Source organism: Siphateles boraxobius, unplaced genomic scaffold (genome assembly GCF_051911475.1).
Source record: "Siphateles boraxobius isolate OS27281-9 unplaced genomic scaffold, OSU_SipBor_1 9, whole genome shotgun sequence".
Lineage (NCBI taxonomy): Eukaryota > Metazoa > Chordata > Actinopteri > Cypriniformes > Leuciscidae > Siphateles > Siphateles boraxobius.
The window spans coordinates 13,797,501-13,818,142 of record NW_027509219.1 but is presented as its reverse complement, the minus strand read 5'-3'; the positions used below and the strand labels follow the sequence as shown (position 1 = coordinate 13,818,142).

The 20,642-nt window shown below is 40.2% G+C and overlaps 1 protein-coding gene across 3 annotated transcripts in view; it reads left to right on the top strand.

The window, feature by feature from the left end:
• Positions 1–20,642, top strand: part of gfra2a (GDNF family receptor alpha 2a) — a 134,583-nt gene that overhangs the window by 39,658 nt on the left and 74,283 nt on the right. For all 3 annotated transcript variants that reach the window (XM_077224514.1, XM_077224513.1, XM_077224515.1), the window contains exon 3: positions 3,514–3,600. In XM_077224514.1, coding sequence (XP_077080629.1) covers positions 3,514–3,600 — 87 coding nt within the window. The remainder of the gene's footprint in view (positions 1–3,513; positions 3,601–20,642) is intronic.

Below are 20,642 nucleotides of genomic sequence, written 5' to 3'. Positions count from 1 at the left end.
CTGATATTTTGAATTTGGACTGCAGTACCTATTTCGATCACTAGCTGTCATTCTCATAGACTGCCCCTTTAAAAGTATAATTAAGTGTCCTAATGCCGGGTTCAGACTACAAAATATCAGCCAGATTTTGGCACAATTTTTTTGAAGTAGGGTGCTTTGGTGATTCGTAAATGACAATGGGCTTCGGGATGCAAGAATTGAACGTTTCACCTCATATAGTGTGTCATAGTGGACGACAACCGACGTTGTGTCTGCGATGCTTCACGATGTCAGATCAGAAAAACAAGCATGTCTAAGTATATATCGATCAAAAGATTGAGTACAAGTAAATATACCAATTAAACTTATACTCTTCTGTCAGTATAAGTCAAGTAGCTATACTTAATTGTAATTTTAAGTATATTTCTGAGTAGTACATAAAGTATATATCTGAGTACATAAAAAGTAGACATTTTTTATTTTTAGTTTGAAAGAAGTATACTAATAGCACACTTGAATAAACTTATTTTTTGCAAGGGAAGCTAAAATGCTATATGTAATGCTTACATGTACCTACAAGCGCATTGTACATTATGATAAATGTCTTCTAGTATCAGTCATTTGATAATAGGGTAAATATGGATTTGTAAAATTATGTGGGAATGATAAGCTAATGATTAGCTTGTCTACTTGAGAGACTAGTGCTATATTTTCCCCATTTACTTTTGTGTCCACTCATTTTAAAACCCAGTGCTGAAGAAAAAATTCAAACCCTGCAGTGGAATGCATTTTAAAATCCTGCCAACCCTGTCCGCGTGCAGCTGTGGAAGCCGCTTGGCATCGCTCACCTGATGCAACAGTGAGACGGTGAGTGTTCTCTAGTAGAAAGCCGTCAGACAACATTTGTCTGTTCAGCTGTCACCTCGGCACTCCTGAGCTGGGCTTACTGACAAAAAGAGACAGACACATAACAGAGACAAAGAGACAGAACACAAGAAAGAGCGAGAGGAGGAAAGACACGAGGGAAAAAACAGAGACAGACTCCCTGTGGACTCATGTAATAGGTTGTCTCTCCAAATGACCATCAGAGTTCACTTCACATTGCGATGATTGCAGGTGAAGGAACGGCTAAGGGAGAGCGACTGAAAGATGGAGCTCTTATTCAGATTGAAATGTCACTTGGGAAAGGACATATGCTAATTCTTATGTTCTGTACATTTAGTATGTGCCATTTAAAACAGCTTCATACTGTGCATTGGGTTGTCAAGTTCAAACTTAACTATTCAGTCACAACAAAGAGAAAAAATAAGACAGACTCCCAAAGGAAAAGCTGATCACTTAGAGGCTGCTTTGTCAAAGCTCAGGAAATGTAACGAAGATGTTCCATTGAAGTATAAACTTTCTCTGATGCTGCTCGTAAAATTGCTTAAGAGTAATAGAAATAGACACAAATGTGACCATCTCGACATCAAGTTGTTTTTGCTTTCAGTGGAAACATCTATGAAAGCAGATGTCTCAGTTTGTTCTCCATTTGATCTTATTGTCAATATTGGGGAAACAGTTGAGATATTGAAGAGATCTCATTTGAGATTTTTCATTCCCTTGGGATGTTGTTTACTCCAGTGATTTTTCCGAATGTAAAATCATTATTAGCGTACCATATCAGAAAAAGGTCATCAATCATTCACACCTATGCTCTGTTGACTTTTTATGACCTTTTATGTCTATTATAATTTGGGTAAAAGTAACTGGACTTTCCATCTCCAGATAACGTTTTTAAATAATGTCATGATACAGGCCCTGCAGACACTGTTTCATGTATACAGTTATTCTTATAACTGTATACAAAAAAAAAAATACAAAAAAAACACCCTTGTATATTAAGCTTTAGGGTCAATGACATGATGCATTTTTCTCAGGATATATTAATTTATTAAAAAAAAAATATTGCAATTCATACATACAATGACTTGAATGCACCTCTTATATGGTGAATATGTTTTTAATTTCAGAATTAACTTAGATATTTTTGGTCATGTATCTTAAAATTTCAGATAATTAGATTTTTAATGCTATTTAATACTTTTAAAAATATATAATTTTTACCATGGAAAATATTTTCAAAATATTAAAGAAATATATTAATATGTATACAGAAATGTGAGGTGTAATGAACATTTTTCCTTTTTGAATTTTTTTTTGTTTTTGTAAAAAAACATTTTTAAATATATTTTTCCTTTGCTTACAGACATATTTTTTTAATCTAGGCTTTTCTTTTATTTGACCTTTTACTATTTCATATTTCTAGTTTATCTGCTGTGCAAGTTTCCAATCCTTCCAATCCTTTTTTCAGATGTCTTTAAATGTATAATCAAGTCATTTTAATTTCAGACTTAATTGTACCAGACGTTTTGGTCTATTCATTTTAGTTAGGATAATTCATACAATTCTATCTGTCTGTCTAACTGCAGAGTGAATCCTTGACACTCGGTCAGCAGGTGGAGTGATGTTTAATACGCACTGTTCCATGTTAGTGATCTAATGTGAATTAGGGACCGTCTGAAGACATATGCCATCTTTCATCAAATCTCTACATGTGCACACATCCATGTGTACCCCATCCGCCTCAGAAACTGCTGTGTGACAGTGAAGCTTGCGGTATGATAAAACGAGACTGACACAGCTTAAATACTCCAATGATCCGCATTCCCCAATAGAAAAGAGGATCCAAGTGCCCCCTGCTAGTATGCAGGTGTGTGAATTACATTGAATGATTGTGAACACTGGATTAAAGCTCCCGAGAGACTTTCAGAAGGGAGTACTGCAGGCAAAGGCTGGCTAATTTTTAATTTTGACATCTTCACACACTCATCGTTGAGGACAGAAATACCGTCTCAGTGTGGAAGGAAGGCCAGAACGGAGAGAAAAAGATACATTTTCAAACGAAAACAAATTTATCTGGACAAGGCCTTAAAATACACAGCAAGGCCTGGTGCACTATGAGTACCTAGATGATGTACTTGTAGCAAATGCTTACGTGTAGCAAACATTTTTTTTAATTAAATAATGTAATTGCCCCATTTGGTACAACAGTAGATTTATACATTCTATGGCAAAGTACATAGAGTATGGTGTAAGTGCATAGTGTGTACTACAACTATAGATGACCTGATACCATGAACCAAAAATGTGCAGTATACAACAGAGCATATTTACTCTACTTAAGGCTCTACTTGACCTTCCATTTTCAGGGTGATGTATGAACTGTAAGAAATATAAGCTGAGATTGTATACTAGTTTTTTATTATTTTGGCTTATTATTTTATCCGACAGCATTTTTTAATACAAAGTTGGATTCTCAGATGATAATTGAATGCCACACATTGAAATAAACATACAACATAATAAGGACATGTGACAACAATGTAGCACAATTTACTAATCTAGCATACAAATGCAGTTCAGCATTGTTGTGTGTGGGTATGTACAGTGCTCAACATTATTTTAATAGTCTATAATTATGTCTTTTTTTAGGTGAGGATTTTTATGAGCCATCTCCTTATGAACCCATGACGCCTCATCGACATTCAGATGCATTTCGCCTGGCGTCAATCATTTCAGGTAATTATCAATATTTCCATTACGAATACATTCTGGCAATGTGCTGTACTGTTTGGTGTTGATATTGGCTTCTTTTTATTGCCATCTCTTATATGAAACTCAGAAAATCCAGCACTAAATGAATTATTATTATTATGTTCCAATACAGAACAGTTAAAGTTTAAAAAGTTTCTTCTTCACAAATGTTTATTTTAGAACATTCCAAACATAATAAAGGGAGAAGTGAAAATAAATTAGTAATTTTCCTGGAAATAAAGAAACAGGAGCACACACTTTTTCCAGTGAAATAGAAAGCTTTCTAGGCATTTGTCACCTTGGCATGAGTTAAGTGTAATATTTAATTCATTGACAGCAGTCATTACAGACAGTAGAGGATAGAAATATTTCATCCAATCCATTATCACAGCCTCACGGAGCCTGGAACAACCAGAATAACACTTTTTTATTCTGATATGAAGGGGAAAAAAAATAGCCAGTGAATGACAAATCTCATGTGCACTATAGAAATATTGAATTCAACAGGGTTGTCAGATCCATCTTCTTGCCATAATACCATTTTTGTGTCTTGAAAGGCCTGCTGTGAGTAGCACCTGAGTATGCATATTTTCTTTCTTTCTTTCTTTCTTTCTTTCTTTCTTTCTTTCTTTCTTTCTTTCTTTCTTTCTTTCTTTCTTTCTTTCTTTCTATCAAATAAATAAACATTGCTGCTGGGAAATGTGGACACAGCCTCCATTAGCTGATTGTGTAAACATTAGCTGATCATGTAATTTCACCGAGAGGTGAGTTAAGTATGGTTGAATGTCTTTGTTGTATAATTGTATGTATTGTTATGGTTATCACATCTTCAGTTGATTGTATGACGAATGGGGAAAATTAGTTTGGAGACTGATTTAGAGGGATAGTTCACCCACAAGTTCACATTCCATTATCATTTACTCGTCATCATGTTTTTCCAAACCATTTTTTCTTTTACTGTTTCTTCCTATCAAAGCAAGAGTCACTCCTACAGCGAACTTAAGGCTATAGTTTCTCTCTAAAGAAACCTTTAAAATCCTTGCTGATAAAAGGGAGGCCTGAGATACGTCTCATTGCGTCTCACTCACAACCCTCGCAGATTGAGATGGCATCTTTTGATTTGATGTGACAGCCCGAGTCATTATTTTAGACAGGCTGTGTCTGTTCATTTACTACAGAGGGTGAGAGGAACAAGTGGACCACAGCACCAACACTGACATATTGAGGGTAAAGCTGGCGGACCCGCTCAGCCCGTATCCACTCCCTGGCGGGGATCTCTCCCAATCTGGAAGTGGAACAGTCCTGTGTGCCATATTTAGGATCAGGCAAAATTAATTGTGATCCCTTAGTGCTCCGACTGCTGTGATGCACAACCCTGGATTCATATGTCACTGGAAGCACTATTGTTTTACTGATGTTTCTATACTACACGCAGTAAGTGGATAGTATAATGTAAAATCCTAAAACACACATGGGGGAAATCATGTATTAATTTGTTAAAAGCCACATTGCGACATATGAAGTTACGTATATGTGATTTATAAAGTCACATTTACGAGAAACAAATTCACAATTGTGGGATGTAAAGCCACTTTGAGATTTTGCACATTAGTTTGTCACATTCTGAGATATGAATTAAAATTACAAGAAAAAAAGTCACAATTGCAATATTTAAATTTACACTGTGATTTATAAAGAATCACAATAAAAATAAACTCAAAATTGTGATATTTGACTGCATATCTGATAATGACTTTTAACAAACTAATGCGCAAAATCTCAATATGACTTTATATCTCACAATTTTGAAATCATTTATTGTAGTTCTGACTCTATAGATCACAGTGTAAATTTAAATGTTACAATTAAGACGTTGTTTCAAGTAATCTGAAAATGACTTTTAACAAACTAATGCGCAGAGATTCCATATTGTACACATCAATTACAGTGTCTTGCCATTCGTATACCGATGGGGGATCTTCTTTGAACCATTCCCTTGTAATGGCCTTCTTACTAGTTGCTAGTAATATATAAAAAAAAATACATGTCCTCCTTTGTTATTTCTGAAAGAATGATAGCCCAAGTACATTGTTTTAAAGTCACATTCTAGATTCAACCCCATTATTGCATTCATCTCTCTATTCAGATCCTGCCAATAGGTATGAATTATGTTACAGTCCCAAAAGATGTGAAAATGGTCAGCCATTACATTTCCGTATTTTCTCCAGCATTCACCAGCCTTTTGATTCCCAGTTTGTAGATATTTTACTTTGGGGGTTATGAAAAACCTTATTGTATTTTTCCTAACAAATTCCCTCCATGAATCTGAACTTGTTGTACGCATCTGTGTATTACACATAGTTAGCCATTCTTCTTCTTTTATACTTATATTGGCTGCCTTTTGTTTCACATAAGTTGTCGAGTAGTTTTTTGTTGACATTAAACAAGAATAAATTCTTGATACTGTTTTCTTATTCAGTTTCTTTTTATATGCATTGTAACGGGTGTTCAGATGTTATGGGCAGAAGGAGGCAGGAACCGGCGAACATTCAAATATTTTAATAATAAAATAAAATTCAGTTACAAAAACAAAAGTATAAGCCAGCAGCTCCTCACGGACGACTGCTGGCCACACAAAACAGAAACAAAACACAACATAAAATCAGGCCTGTTCTTCTCTCTAAGACCAGGGCGTCCCACAGGTGACGTTCATTATCACTCACGCCGCCGCCCTCGCGTCGTTCTCTCATTTCCCTCGGCCTCGTACTGCTCGCCACATGCATCTATAAATATCTGCACTATTGTGGATCCAGCTTCTTCCACATCCTTTATATTCTTGTTGAAGTAATGTCTAACTTGAAGATTTCTGAAAAAATCTTGTTTATCTAAGTAGTATTTCTGGGAAAGTTGTTGGAAGCTCTCTAGCCCACTCTCAGAAAAGATTAAGCAAAAAGATGTTTTACCTTGTGAACTCCATAGTTTAAATCTCAGATTCAGCTTTGCTGGTCTAAATTGTAGGTCATGCTCCACCCATCTTAATATTCTTCTTTGTCTTTCAGTTTTAGAATTTCTTAGTTCCTTATACAAATTTCCAAGGGAATTGTCCAGCTGTTCAAATTATATGATTGTGTCTGCTGAAAGTTTCTGTCTCCCAATAACGCTTGAAGGGGTAATTGAAGTTGTGACTGTTCAAATCCTTTCCACCTTGCACAGTATTCATCATTACACCAGCAAACCAAGTGTCTTAGCTGTGCTGCTTTATAATAATCATCTAACCATGGCCGTCCTCTCCCACCCTGATCACTAGGAAGTTGTGGAGTGTTAAATCGCACTCTAGGCTGCCCACTTTTCCAAATGAAGAGTGATATTAATTTGTTCCATTCATCAAATTGGCTTTTTGGCATGTCCACTGGTAAAGCTTGAAAAAGAAAAAGTAATCGTGGCAAAATATTCATCTTTATAATCTCTATTCGATTATATAGATCTAAAGGTAGGAGAACCCATCTATTCAGGTCTGTTATTATGATTTCTGTAATAAGGCAGTAATGCATTTTATAAATGGTTAATAAGTCAGGCGGAATTTTAAATCCAAATATTTAATGGAGGACTTATTCCATTTAAATATGTATTCACTATACGTATTTTATTACTCTGATTATAATTACAAGAGTGATTTTGGGTTTATGTATATTTAGATTGTATCCTGAGTATGATCCAAATTTTCCAAGGGAATATATCACTTTGGGAAGGCTGAGTTCAGGGCATGTGAGAAACAACAACACATAATCAGCGTATAAACATATCTTGTGTTCTATATCCTTTACTATCACTCCTCTTATTTCTATTGTCATCTCTGATTAGCTGTGCCAATGGCTCAACAAATAAAGCAAATAGGGTAGGGCTTAATGGACACCCTTGTCAGCGTCCCCTTTCTAAAGTAAAATAATCCGAAACGTCACCATTCATTTTAATTCTTGCTGTAGGGGTGGATTATAAGGATTTAATAATTCTAATAGAGTCATTTCCAAACCCAAACCGTTGCAAAACTAAATATAATAATTCCCAACTCACTGAATTTAATGCCTTTTCTGCAACTAAACTAATTATGAGGGCACTAGTTTTATTCTGTTATATATTATCAATTATGTGTAAGGTTCTCCATATATTATCATATGTCTGTCTTTGTTTGATCTGTATCTATTAAGTCTGGAAGAATGTGTTCTAATCGTTTAGTCATTTTAGATGCATACAGTCTGTAGTCAATATTTAGAACTGAAATAGATCTATATGAGCTACATTCAATCCGATCTTTTCCTTCCTTTGGAATTACAGATATTACGGCCTCCCAGGATCTAGGGGGATCACCTTCCTGTAAGGTGTAGTTAAAACATCTATGGATAATTGGCATCAATTGTTTCCTAAATGTTTTACTACTCCGCAAAAAAAAAACAAAAAAAAAAAAACATCCATTCATGGTACTTTATTTGTTTTAAGTTTTGATATAGCCTTGTTTATTTCCTCTTGATGTTTATTTCCTCCAATTGATGGTAAATCCATTGTGTACAAAAACCGCCTCAGTTCCGTATGTAACAGTGGCGGTTGCTGGTCTTTCAAAGAGGGGAAGCTCATTTTCGGCCTACATCAGAAAAATTGTTGATTTATTTATACTATATATTATATATATATATATATATATATATATATATATATATACTGTTTGAATGAATGAATGAACAAACAATCTAAAAAAAAATATATTAAACTTGACGGAGGAATTTCGCAATTTTGCCAAGCAAATACCAAGAAATAGGTTGCAGCAGTTTGTCTTTTGACTAAACTTGCAAAATCCGCGATGGGACTGAGCTCGAATAGCTTCAGCGTCAGTGACTTTTTACAGTACGAAATCGATGTCAATCAAAAGGAGATGTAGTCTTTCGTCAGAGCCTCCAAACATCACGGAGAAGCCCGGAGTCCAGGCCAGCCCACTCCTCCATTCACCCCAGAGACGCTGAGCATCTGTGGGCGGGACATAATCGCAGCATTTATCCAATAACCGTCTAGTTTCGATGCACTGAAAAAAACTGTTCAAAGCAACCCAATTAAAATCAATGGACGCTAGGCTTCAACAGGGAAATGCACTGTGACGCTACGGGAATGTATGAGAAGGAAATCGAGTCAGCCGACCTGCTATATGTAGCTGATTCTGAACGAACTCATCTTCGAGATGAACGGGTTCTAACGGATTTTTAGTCAATAAAATGTTAACACAATAGTACATTTTTGACCATTAATTTTTTTACATTATAGGGGAAGGCTAGCTTTCCTTGCAGTCTTAAAGAAATCCCCACTGGTATGTAACCCTCGTTCTCTGAAGAAGGGAACAGAGACGTTACGTCAGTGACTGACGAAATGGAGGTTTCATTTAGAAGCCTATCACCTTCGAGTTCTACAAAACGAGCCAATGGCAAAACAATGCCTTGGGTCTCCGGAATTTGCATAGTGCCACTCCACCCCACCTCGTGGGTATAAAAGTAGCTGCGCGTGCAATCTCGCATTATGTTACCTGCTGAGGAGCCGAGACTGAACGGCTGGCTGTTCCAGCGGTACAGCGGCTGTGGCAGTTGGATGTAACATCCCAGTTCCCTCCTTCAGGGAGCGTTTTCCTCTAAATCTTCCTATCGCTGCTCTGCTTCATCGATCCTCTCTGCTGTGGCGCTTCGGTCCGAGACAAGCCCGTTTAACTTTTGGTTTACTTCTTGCTTAAGATTGCACAATTCTTCTTTCATGTCTTTTGCAAGAGAATCTCGAAAGGCCGTTAATTCAGTTTTAATATCCACACAAAAGGCTTTAATGTCAGTGTGTATCGCTGCAATGCTAGCTGACAGGTTATCAGCGGGGCCTTCAGTCACCTCTTCTGTTGTTTTTGTCCTGTCAGGTTTTAGTTGTGATTTAATCCTAGCCTTTTTGCTTTGTCCCCGTCCAAGTTGTTTAGTTTCAGTTTTGGTTGATATGAAGTATAAAACGGCGGATTAACACCTGACCATTTGGGAGCACTTACACTAAGCTGGTACATGTGTCGGCGCCATTCGGGAAGTCGTTAAGTCCCATTCTGACGTATGAATCAAATTACAAGAAACTGTCACAATTGCAAGAAGTTGCATTGTGGTTTTTAAAGTCACAATTACGAGAAGTAAATTGTGGGATATAAAGTCATATTGCACTATAAAGATTGCATACTGCATTTCAACATAAGTTACATTAAACTGACTTTAAAAAAATTAGTTGAATCTTGTATAACTTGAGTTAAAGCAATGTAAAACATATGTTGTCATAACTTATTGATCATATAATTTTTTACAGTGTGAAATTTTGCATATTACTTTGTTAAAAGTCCTATTCTGAGTTATGCAGTCAAATTAGTCGATATACAGTAGATATACAGTAGTAACATTTTCATTTTATTGTACACATAAAATTCAGAGAAGCAAATTTGCAACTACGAGAAACAATGTCAAAGTTTCACGATGTAAAGTTTTGTGTAATTTAAAGTCCAAATAACTGAAACTGAATTTGCAATAACCTTTTTATTTATTTATGTAATGTTTTGGGGGTTTTTTTTAGGGCAAACAGACTCACATAAAAACATCACTATGAATTACTACTAAAAGATTTAAATCAAAAGATTACTTTTCAGATTTATGTCGCAAATGCTTTGAATTTTGGTTGTTGTGTTGAATACATCTGTAAACTTTTCCCTTGCACAGGTCAACAGTTCAGGATCTCAGAGTACCACTTCATGTTGTGGTTCACACTCTGTGTTCAATTTGATAGATATCAGGCCAGGGCAAAAAATATTTGTCTGCCTGAAATATGACAGAGCATTTTATGACATGACATAAGACTCTCTTCATGGGTCATTTCAGGTGCCGATGAAGAGTCTATTGACAGGAGAATCTTCTCTCCTGCTTGTTCACTTTCTTTTTCATTTCTTTTGACAAATTCCTCAAGCCTGGCGAGCAGAAATACTTTCCAACAGAATAAGCCACTAGAAAAAGAAATGCAGACAAATACAAGAATATTTAAAAGTAGAATATAAATTAGATAAACCCTTTCAGGCACAGTGGTCTGTGAGAAATCACCTATTATTTTCTCACCTTTCAATTTGCATTAAAGAAGGAATCTCTCGGTTGTGTGACATTTTGTGTCTCACCAAATTTGGATGTGCAGTTTCTTTGAGCTTCTGAAAAATCAAAGCTAAACTAGTTTTTTTTTTTTTTTTTTTTGCAACTATTCCTATTACAGTAGGTGTTATGTTGCATAGAATTGATAAAAAATCATGCTACTCATAGAGGAGATTAGATGGTTTTGCACAGCAAACACTGTGGATATACAGAACATACCAAATTAGATGACAAAATGGTGGTAAGATTATGGTGGCATGCGACCATAATATTTCTGATGAAATCTTTTGGACCAATAAAACAGCATTCAGACTGACAGTTTGAATGATGGCGGCCTCTTTCATAATCATTTTCTTGCATTTAGTATCTTCATGTAGTGTTTATTTGCTGCTCTTTGCTGTAATGGAGGTCCACTCTTACAGCCATGGCTAGCATTACTGTAACAACAGGCAGACAAAGAAGTTAATAATAATAATATGAGTAATAAAAGCAAGACTTTATGAGCTTTCTGCTCATATTCAGAATCTGAAGTGCACAGGAAATGCATGAAAATATGTGTGCAAAGGGAACTGGGACAATACATGAGTGAGACTGACGATTTTATGATAATACACCTTACTTCATGCATAATGTAAATAAGAAATATTAATATTGCTGTTTATCATTAAAGACCTTAATCTTTGTTAGTCACTTTATCTTTATAGCCTCAACCATTTTTCTATTCTGAGTTCAGCATTGGAAATGATTGGGTATTTGCCAGGCTAAGTCCTTAGGGGAGATGAAGCGATAGTTACGTGTTGCGCTGATCTGACAGCATGCAGAGCCAATGATAGCACCAGTTCCTCACACCTGGCATTGAAAACTATAGAGATTTCTGACTGAAATTAGCACACTCTAAAAAATACTGTGTTGTTTCAACCCATGTTTGGGTTAAATATGGACAAACCCAACCGTTGGTTTAAATTAAAAAGGTAAAACATATAGGTTAATTTAAATCAACGGTTGGGTTTGTCCATATTTGACCCAAACAAGGGTTGAAACAACCCAGCATTTTTTAGAGTTTACTGGATATGTTCAGTTCTTGTAGCTCATGTTGAGTTTCCAACTTACAAAATGTTGAGTATGAATTTAGTATATTTTTGAAAGCAGTTTCTTGTAATTATTATCAGTTATAAAGGGCAATTTGACTAGATTATTATTGTTCTTTGTATTTTATTGAACAACTTGAGAAAGAGTTGGAAAACCGGTGACAATTAGAACACGATAGAACACAAACATTTAGATAAACTAAAAAAACAACAACATTTTTTACAAGTTACAGTGTAAATTGTAACCTTCAGCCACTGAGACCGAGTCCCTCTTTCTCATACCCCTTCATTCCCTTCAAAGGGAAAACACTGTTAAACACCCAACACAACCTTAGTTCAAGACATTGTTATCTTCTCTCTTCTTCCTATATTACCTTGCGCATATATTGTTTCTTTCCCCTTTACTGCTGCCTATATTAACTGTAAAAGCACATTTGAAATTCATACTTCACTGTTGCCTTTGTGCCCCTTCAGTGGAGAAATGTAATGAGACTTTGTTTACCATGTGGCATACTTGTCAGCAGGGAATGAGATATGGTCTACGTTATACAAACAAGCCTGGGTCATAGCCACTGATTATTAAACCAACAACAAGGCTGTCACTTTGTGGTCCCTGCTGATGCTAAAAGTTTCAAAGTAAACAGGTTTTAGACTTCAAAAATGTCCACACAAATCAAACGATTCATATAATGAGGAGTCAAATTTTCCTCATTATGTTGTGAGATAAAAGAGATTATTACTGTTCAACAGTCAAAACCTCCTCTCAGTTAAAAAAAAGACAGTTTACAGAAATTCACAGCAAAAACTTGTTTCATACTTCTGCAATAGATGAATACATTTGAATGCACAACCTACTACATTTGCACGTCATCAATACCCATTCTGTTTTTCAGACTATGACAATGATTAATAAATACTGTAACGGTAACACTTTACAATAAGGTTCATCAGTTAACATTAGTTAATGTATTAACTAACACGAACTAACAATACATTTGTTACTTTATTTGTTAATCTGTTAATTTGTAAAAAATATAGTCATTCATTGTTTGTTCATATTTGTTCCCATTGCATTAACTAATGTTAACAAGATTTTAATAATGTATTAGTAAATGTTGAAATTAACATCAACAAAGATTAATAAATTCTGTATTAGTGCAGTTCATTATTAGTTCATGCTAACTAATGTAGTTAATAATGTTAACTGATGAACCTTATTGTTACCACTGTAAAAAATGTCTTGCTTATTTAGTAGTTAATAGATTGACTAACATTAACTAATGGGACCTTATTGTAAAGTGTTATGTATTTTTATTTAAAAAATTTGTAAATTTGTAAAAGAAATATATAGAAGCAATTTAATTCTTGAGATCAGTAAGAGGGTTGAACATGGTAATAAAAAGCATATTATAAGGATTTTGTTCCAGAATTGTTTTTACTAATATTATAAGTGAACCTCAGGGGCCCATTCTGTTACAGCAGACTAAAAAAGTTTGGATATCTCTTTTCATCACTGCTTTTCTCTCTCTTCCTCTCTCTCCCAAATAAGTATTATAATAGAAGGAGATAATGAGTAATGAGAAGTAAAGAAAGGCTTCCCATTCTCCTCGCCGCAACAGTAGAAGCTAAAGACTTTCTAACGAGCTCACGCACCTCAGAGGAGATTACATCTAAACTGTGGCACTTCTCCTAATTGCAATCAGCATAGTCAGTGCCAAGAGCTGTGAATAGCCCAGACTGAACCTGCTGCCCCTTTTGCCGTCCATTACACAAATTGTGCATTATTCACACATTATATGCCCGTGAGTGATCTGTAGTAGGTAGCCTATGTGTAGTATGAGTGTTTGCACATTAAATAAACCTACATGCCTTATAAACTCAAACTAATTCATTAAATTATACTGGTTATCACACAGTACTTGTGACCTTTGGTCTACTGGCAGGTCATTTTTGGTCACAATTTGTTTTATAGGTTACAGAATTACAAGGCTCCCTCCAGCATTCTTGCTGAGAGGAAGAAAAGAAAGAAAAAACTGTAAATCCTTTTTATTCCTTTGTCATTTTCAGTTTTTGTGACCCAAATGGTTCTCTCTAGAGGAGGTTTATGGTTTTCTATTTCTCTCTGATGCCAAATAAAATTCCAAGTGTCTTTTGTTGCCATGACTTGAATGTTAGAAAAAATTGGTTGAATTCACTAAAACAGTCGCACCACTTTTGTCATGGACTTTGGGCTACTGCGGATTCCAGTATTTGATATCTAAACATCTCTCAATATTTTGTCCCATTTCCTTCTGTTCGGTTCCTATCCCTTCTTTAACCAGGCAAATGTTTGTGCATGCTGAGTGCAGTCTGTGCTGCAGCATCCTCTGACCTCCAGACGCTGGACGCTTTTTTTATGTACATTCTCGCCAACCAATTTCATACCTCATTTATGGCTTCTTCCTCCACTGTGAGACACACCTAAAATTGCTCTCTCACAACACACACACACACACACACACACACACACACACACACACACACACACACACACACACACACACACACACACACACACACACACACACACACACACACACACACACACACACACGACGAGAGCAAGGATTACTGAATCAAATTTAGAAACACTCTAAAACCACACAGTATTTTTAGATCTGGGTAACCTTTGCATGCCACACAATCAGAACATTGCAAATGGCTTTTGTCGATTGAGAATAAGAACTTTTAAAGGGTTATTGTTATAATTATGGGAACACAAGATTGCACCAATTACAGGAGACGTTCTCAACATCGTAATGTTACAGGATACATTACAGGATACTTTTTTTGACCTGTTTAAATAGCTGTAGATTCCACTGTAAAATAATGTTGTCATTCAGTGTTTTTGTCATGTTTTCCAGGATAAATATTTAAGTATAATTAAAAACCATCTAAACAAGATACATTTGAAACAATATTGATATTATTGTTAATATATTGTTAGGGCCTCATAGGTCCTTTACATGCAATTTGAAAGCAATCATATCATTACCGCATGGCATAAGCTGATTGGCTTCTGCTGATCATGCAGCCAATGAGATTGCTTGCTCAACATTTAAATAGTCTGGTTCAGTTTTTGCTGTAAGATAGTCCTGCAGCGCACTATCAGAGTTCCTCTGATATCCTTCAGCCTGTATCTGCTATTGGATTTATGTATATATATTTATGCAGCAGCAGCAGCATATCTTTCATGCTCACAGCATCATGTGTCACAATTCTGCAAGAGATAGATCCCAGATGCAAATGCGCAGACAAGGGCTTTTTATTAACAAGACAGAAGACTTGATACAGCAGGGAGAGTAAAGCGTTAACCAGTTCAAACAGTAGGGCAGGGCAGACGACACGACGACAAGCAGAACGAAAGACCACTGAGACAAGGAACTCGAAGCTTGATGTAGACCTCAGATTTAGCTCCAGTCTTTCTACCTTTCTACCTGGTTGAGGCTCACAGAACCAGAGGCTTGACACAGAGGTTAGATAGCCGCGCCAGTCAGTTAAGAGTCAGTGGCAAGGGAACTCAGGATACAGAGCAAGAACACACAAGACAAGACTCGAGACAAGACAGACAAGATATAGCAACACTTAAGAGAACCAAAATTAAACTGATAATATCAATGACTAGAGAAACAAAAAATAGAGAAATAAATATAACAATAGCAAACTAATGAAAAAACTTGGATATAAGATAAAAAAAAACTGGAATTGCAAAAGAAAAGCAATACTTCCACTTGACAGGGAAAATAAGAATTGAAGAAAATAGCTAAAAATAAAATTCTAAAACAAAAGAGAACGTACTCGGTTACCTAACGTAACCTCGGTTCGCTCTAGAAGAGGGAACGAGTATTGCGTAATTATAGCTTACGCTACGGGAAAGATTCATCTTTTTGAGATATTGAAGCCAAAAAATTATCCTTCATTTTTGTATCCATTGTCAACGCAGTTCCACAGCTAGCAGACCTTGAGCAGGCTGTCTAGCGTGCTCATAGGCTGCCCTGCGGGAACTGCTGCAGCCTACCACTGAGCCCGACGTGACGTCACGTCCAATGAAGGGCGCTCGCGCCTTCACAGCGTCGAAGCCCATATATAGCGTATATAAGCAGGTTCGGAGGCTGAATTCTCTGGTTTTCATCGACTGAAGCGAAAAAACGCTCGTGGCGCAAGCACCGCAGGTTACGCAATACTCGTTCCCTCTTCTAGAGAGAACCGAGGTTACGTTAGGTAACCGAGTACGTTCTCTTACGACAGGTTCTCTCGTATTGCGTAAGTGTAGCTTACGCTACGGGAACTCCTTGTCAACGCCGTGCGCACCAACATCCACTTATGAGTCACAGAAAGATACAGGGATCCCAGATCAGCGGGAATAAGCGCATGTAATATATGTACAGTAAAAGCACACACAGGGAATACAGAGCGGCGATGCCGGTCAATGTATAAGCATATAGCACATAACCTGATACAGTGCAGCTCAACCAGAAGAGCTAGTCACATGAGAGTAGTTTGCGCACGATAGTACCTGGGCAGAACTGACCTCTCACTTAGACTGATAGTAGTTTTGCCTGCAGGGCGGGAACTTCCAGATTGTAGAATCTGACAAGGGTGGACGGGGAGGCCCAGCCCGCCGCCACACATATGTCATGGATGGAAATTCCACTGGACCGTGCCCATGAAGAGGCTACGCCTCTGGTGGAATGAGCCCTGACGCCCAAGGCGCATTGCAGACCTTTTGCTGTATAAGCAGCTGCAATCACATCTATTATCCATCTGGATAGACTGTGTTTCGAGGCGGCGAAACCTTTGGTGCGCCCACCAAACGAAACGAAAAGCTGCTCGGCGCGCCTGAAAGGGGCGGAGCGCGTAATGTAAACTCTCAGCACCCTGACTTGGCAGAGGAGATTAACATCACTCTCGCCATCGTAGGCTGGCAGAGCTGATAGCGAAATGACCTGTGCTCTGGACAGTGTGCCAATCACTTTAGGAACATAGCCATGTCTAGGTTTGAGGATGACTTTTGAGTCATTCGGGCCAAACTCGAGACACGCGGCGCTAACAGACAGCGCGTGTAAGTCCCCCACACGTTTTACTGACGACAGAGCGATCCGAAAAACGGTTTTAAGTGATAAGTATTTTAGATCCGCAGAGTCTAAAGGTTCAAAGGGGTATGCTTTCAGGGCCTCGAGGACCAAAGAAAGATCCCACATAGGAACTGAAAGGGGTCGCGGGGGATTCATCCTTTTGGGTCCTCTGAGGAAGCTGATGATGAGCTCGTTCCTGCCTATCGACTGGCCGCACGTCGATTCTGAGAATGCTACGACGGCTGCCACATAGATTTTGAGTGTGGAGGGGGACCTTCCCTATTCCAATAGCTCTTGAAAGAAACTGAGCAACCGCAGAACCCCACATTTCAGTGGGTCCAGATTTTTGTCAGCGCACCATTTAGAGAACACAGACCATTTAGAAGCGTAGAGCCTTCTGGTAGAAGGAGCTCTAGACTTCGTGATAGTGTTCATTACTGCGTCTGGCAGGGCCACGGGTAACCGTTGGTCAACCATAGGTGCAGAGACCAGCGCTCTGGATGGGGATGCCAGATCGAGCCGCAAGCTTGAGAGAGGAGATCTGCTCTCACCTGAATTGGCCACGGGGCTGTCTGTGACTTCCGCTTTGCCGAAAAGGCGCCATAGCAACTGGACTGTTTGAGGGTCTAGGGACCATTCCCCCGGGCGAACATTGTTCCTGGACAGTCTGTGTGGGCCGTCGTTCAGATGGCCTGGCACATGCGCCACTCTCAGCGAGCGCTGGTGGTGCTGAGACCAAACGAGGAGGCGTTCTGCCAGATTGCTGAGATTTCTGGATCTGACACCGCCCTGGCGGTTCACGTAGGACACCACAGACATGTTGTCCGAGCGGACTAGAACATGGTGGTCCTGTATAATTGGGAGGAAACGCTTCACCCCATTCTCGACCGCTATCATTTCCAGACAGTTTATATGGAGGACTTTTTCCCGGTCTGACCACAGGCCAAAGACTGATCTGCCCTCGAAGAGCGCGCCCCAACCCGTGTTGGACGCGTCTGTCGAGATGACCTTCCGGTATGAGACCGTCCCCATAACCTCTCCCCGCTGGTACCAGTCGGCCACTAACCAGGGCTGCAGAGCTGTGATACAGCTCTGAGTCACTCTGATCCGTTCACAGCCTGACTTCCAAGCTCGGTGAGGCACACGAGCGGCCAGCCAGCGTTGTAGCGGGTGCATACATAGTAAACGCAGCTGAAGTACCGCAGCAGCTGAAGCCATGTAACCCAGCATCTTCTGGAATGTTTTCAGAGGGGCGGTGCTGTCCTTCTGGAAAGACACGGCCAGTTGCTGAACACAGCGCGCGCGCTGAGTTGACAAGCGGGCCGTCGTAGCCACAGAGTCCGGTTCTATTCGTAAAAAGGAAATTGACTGACTGGGCATTACTGAGCTCTTGGTCCAGTTGACCGTGAGACCCAGGCTTTCCAGGTGACTGAGGAGCACAGCTCTGTGAGACAGTATTTCTGACTCTGATTGTGCTAGAACCAGCCAATCGTCCAGATAGTTCAGAATTCGCATGCCCTGATTTCTCAAGGGGGCGAGTGCCGCGTCCATGCACTTCGTGAATGTGTGGGGTGCTAAGGACAGACCGAACGGCAGGACGGTGTACTGATAAACCTGTCCATCGAAGGCGTATCTCGAGAATGGCCTATGACGGGGTATTATCTGAATCTGAAAATAGGCATCTTTCAGATCGAGAGATACAAACCAGTCTCTCGGGCGAACGTGTGCGAGGAGTTGTCTGGTTGTAATCATTTTGAACAGTCTTATCATAAGAGCTTTGTTCAAATGTCTCAGATCTAGTATGGGCCTGAGACCACCGTCCTTCTTGGTCACGAGAAAATAACGGCTGTAAAAGCCTGACTCGCTCAGAGAAGGCGCCACCGGTTCTATGGCCCTTTTGCACAGCAGTTTTGCTATTTCTGAGCGAAGTAGATCCGCTACTTCAGCATTTACTGTCTTCGTGGTCCGTGCTCGAAAGCGTGGGGGACGGCGAGCGAAATGTAACGCATAGCCCTGCTTTATTTTGCTTAGCACCCATTCTGATACCCCTGGAATCGCTTCCCATGCTTTTATATGTGCAGCTAGGGACAGAATGATCTCCGGGTTCTGATCGCCGCGCGCGCGCTCTCTGTGCTTGAATGGGGCGGCTCGCTAACTGCAATAGCAAGCTGATTCATGCATAGCGTCCTGACAGCTGTGAATGGGGAGCGCTTTGCAATCACATTGTGATGTGCGAGCGGCGCCGTGGGCGGCGTGTATGTTAGTAAGCGTGGGCGCTCGTGAGCGGTCACGGGACTTACATTCATAGCTTGACCGGTATGAGGCTGCACTTTGTGACGCGCGTCTAACGCCGTGGGCGTAATGCATGTTAGTAAGCGTGAGCGCTTGTAAGCGTGCACGAGACTTACGTTCATATTCTGACTCATGTAAGGCTGCACCTCGTGGTGCGCGCGCGGCACTGTGTGCGAAGTGCTTGTTAGTAAGCGTGAGCGCTTGCGAGCGGGCACGAGACTTACATCCACAACCTGATTGATATGAGTCTGCACTTTGTGAAGCGCGTGACTGTCTCGGCTGAACTGGGCACTGTGTAGTGGCTCGTGCAGGCGGCCGGCCATGTGGGCAACCTGCAGCGGAGCTATAGCTACGGGGCAGGAACAGATTCATAGCCTGAGAGGTTTTCTGAACTTCAGAAAAACGGTCGACGATTCTGTTCACTGCAGGGCCAAAGAGACCAGAGTGGGAGAGAGGAGCATCGAGGAAGGCAGCCGGCTCAGCAATCGCTTCCTCAACCCTGGGGATCGAGCTGTATCCCTTCTCGGCGGCGCCGTCCACTTGGGAGAGCTACGTGGAGATAGAGGATTGGAGCCTCGTGGAGAATGGAGCGTTCCACGATTTCGAAAGCTCAGAGTGCAGCTCTGGGCGGAAGGGTGCGGGCCTGGCAGCGGGCGTTCGACGGCGGTGACTCTGGAGAAAGCAGCCGACGAGTCTGTTGTGCGCGGGCTCCTTGGGCGGCGACCACTCGAGCCCGAGGCGGTCAATGGCCTGTGAGAGGAGGCGCATCAACTCAGTGTCCACTCCGGTGCGGGCCCTGCCGGATTCCTGGGTCGAGGAGGCGGCGGAGTGCTGAGAACTCGACCATCCCTCACTATCAGAAGCCAGGATAGAACAGCTGTCCATAGCGGCGGGTCCTTCCGCCTCATCGTCAGACGGGGGGGTAGAGCGGGCCATAGCCGGCGGCTCCGCCTCGGTGAAGGGCGGCGGAGAAGGCGAGGCTCGAGGGAGGGACTCCGGCGAGCGTGTCGCAGCGGCCGCAGGCTCCGGAGGTCTTTGGGAACGGCGCTTCTTCCTGCGCGGTCCCACAAAGGGCGGAGTGACAGCTTCAGTTTTGCAAGCTTCGAGTCGAGCCCGCATGGTCGACATCGGAAGCTCTTCACAGTGCTCACATCCTCCGGTAGAGAGGGCAAGAGCAGCGTGGTCCGGTCCCAGGCAGAGAGCGCAGATAACGTGGCGATCTCCGACGCTGAGAGGGGCTCTGCACGAGCCACAAGTGGAGCGAAGCATCTTGATAAAGATGTCTCACGCTCTTTTAGATAGAAGAGATACGTCGCCGGATAGCTTAGCTGGAACGGAAGGCTGAAGGTGGC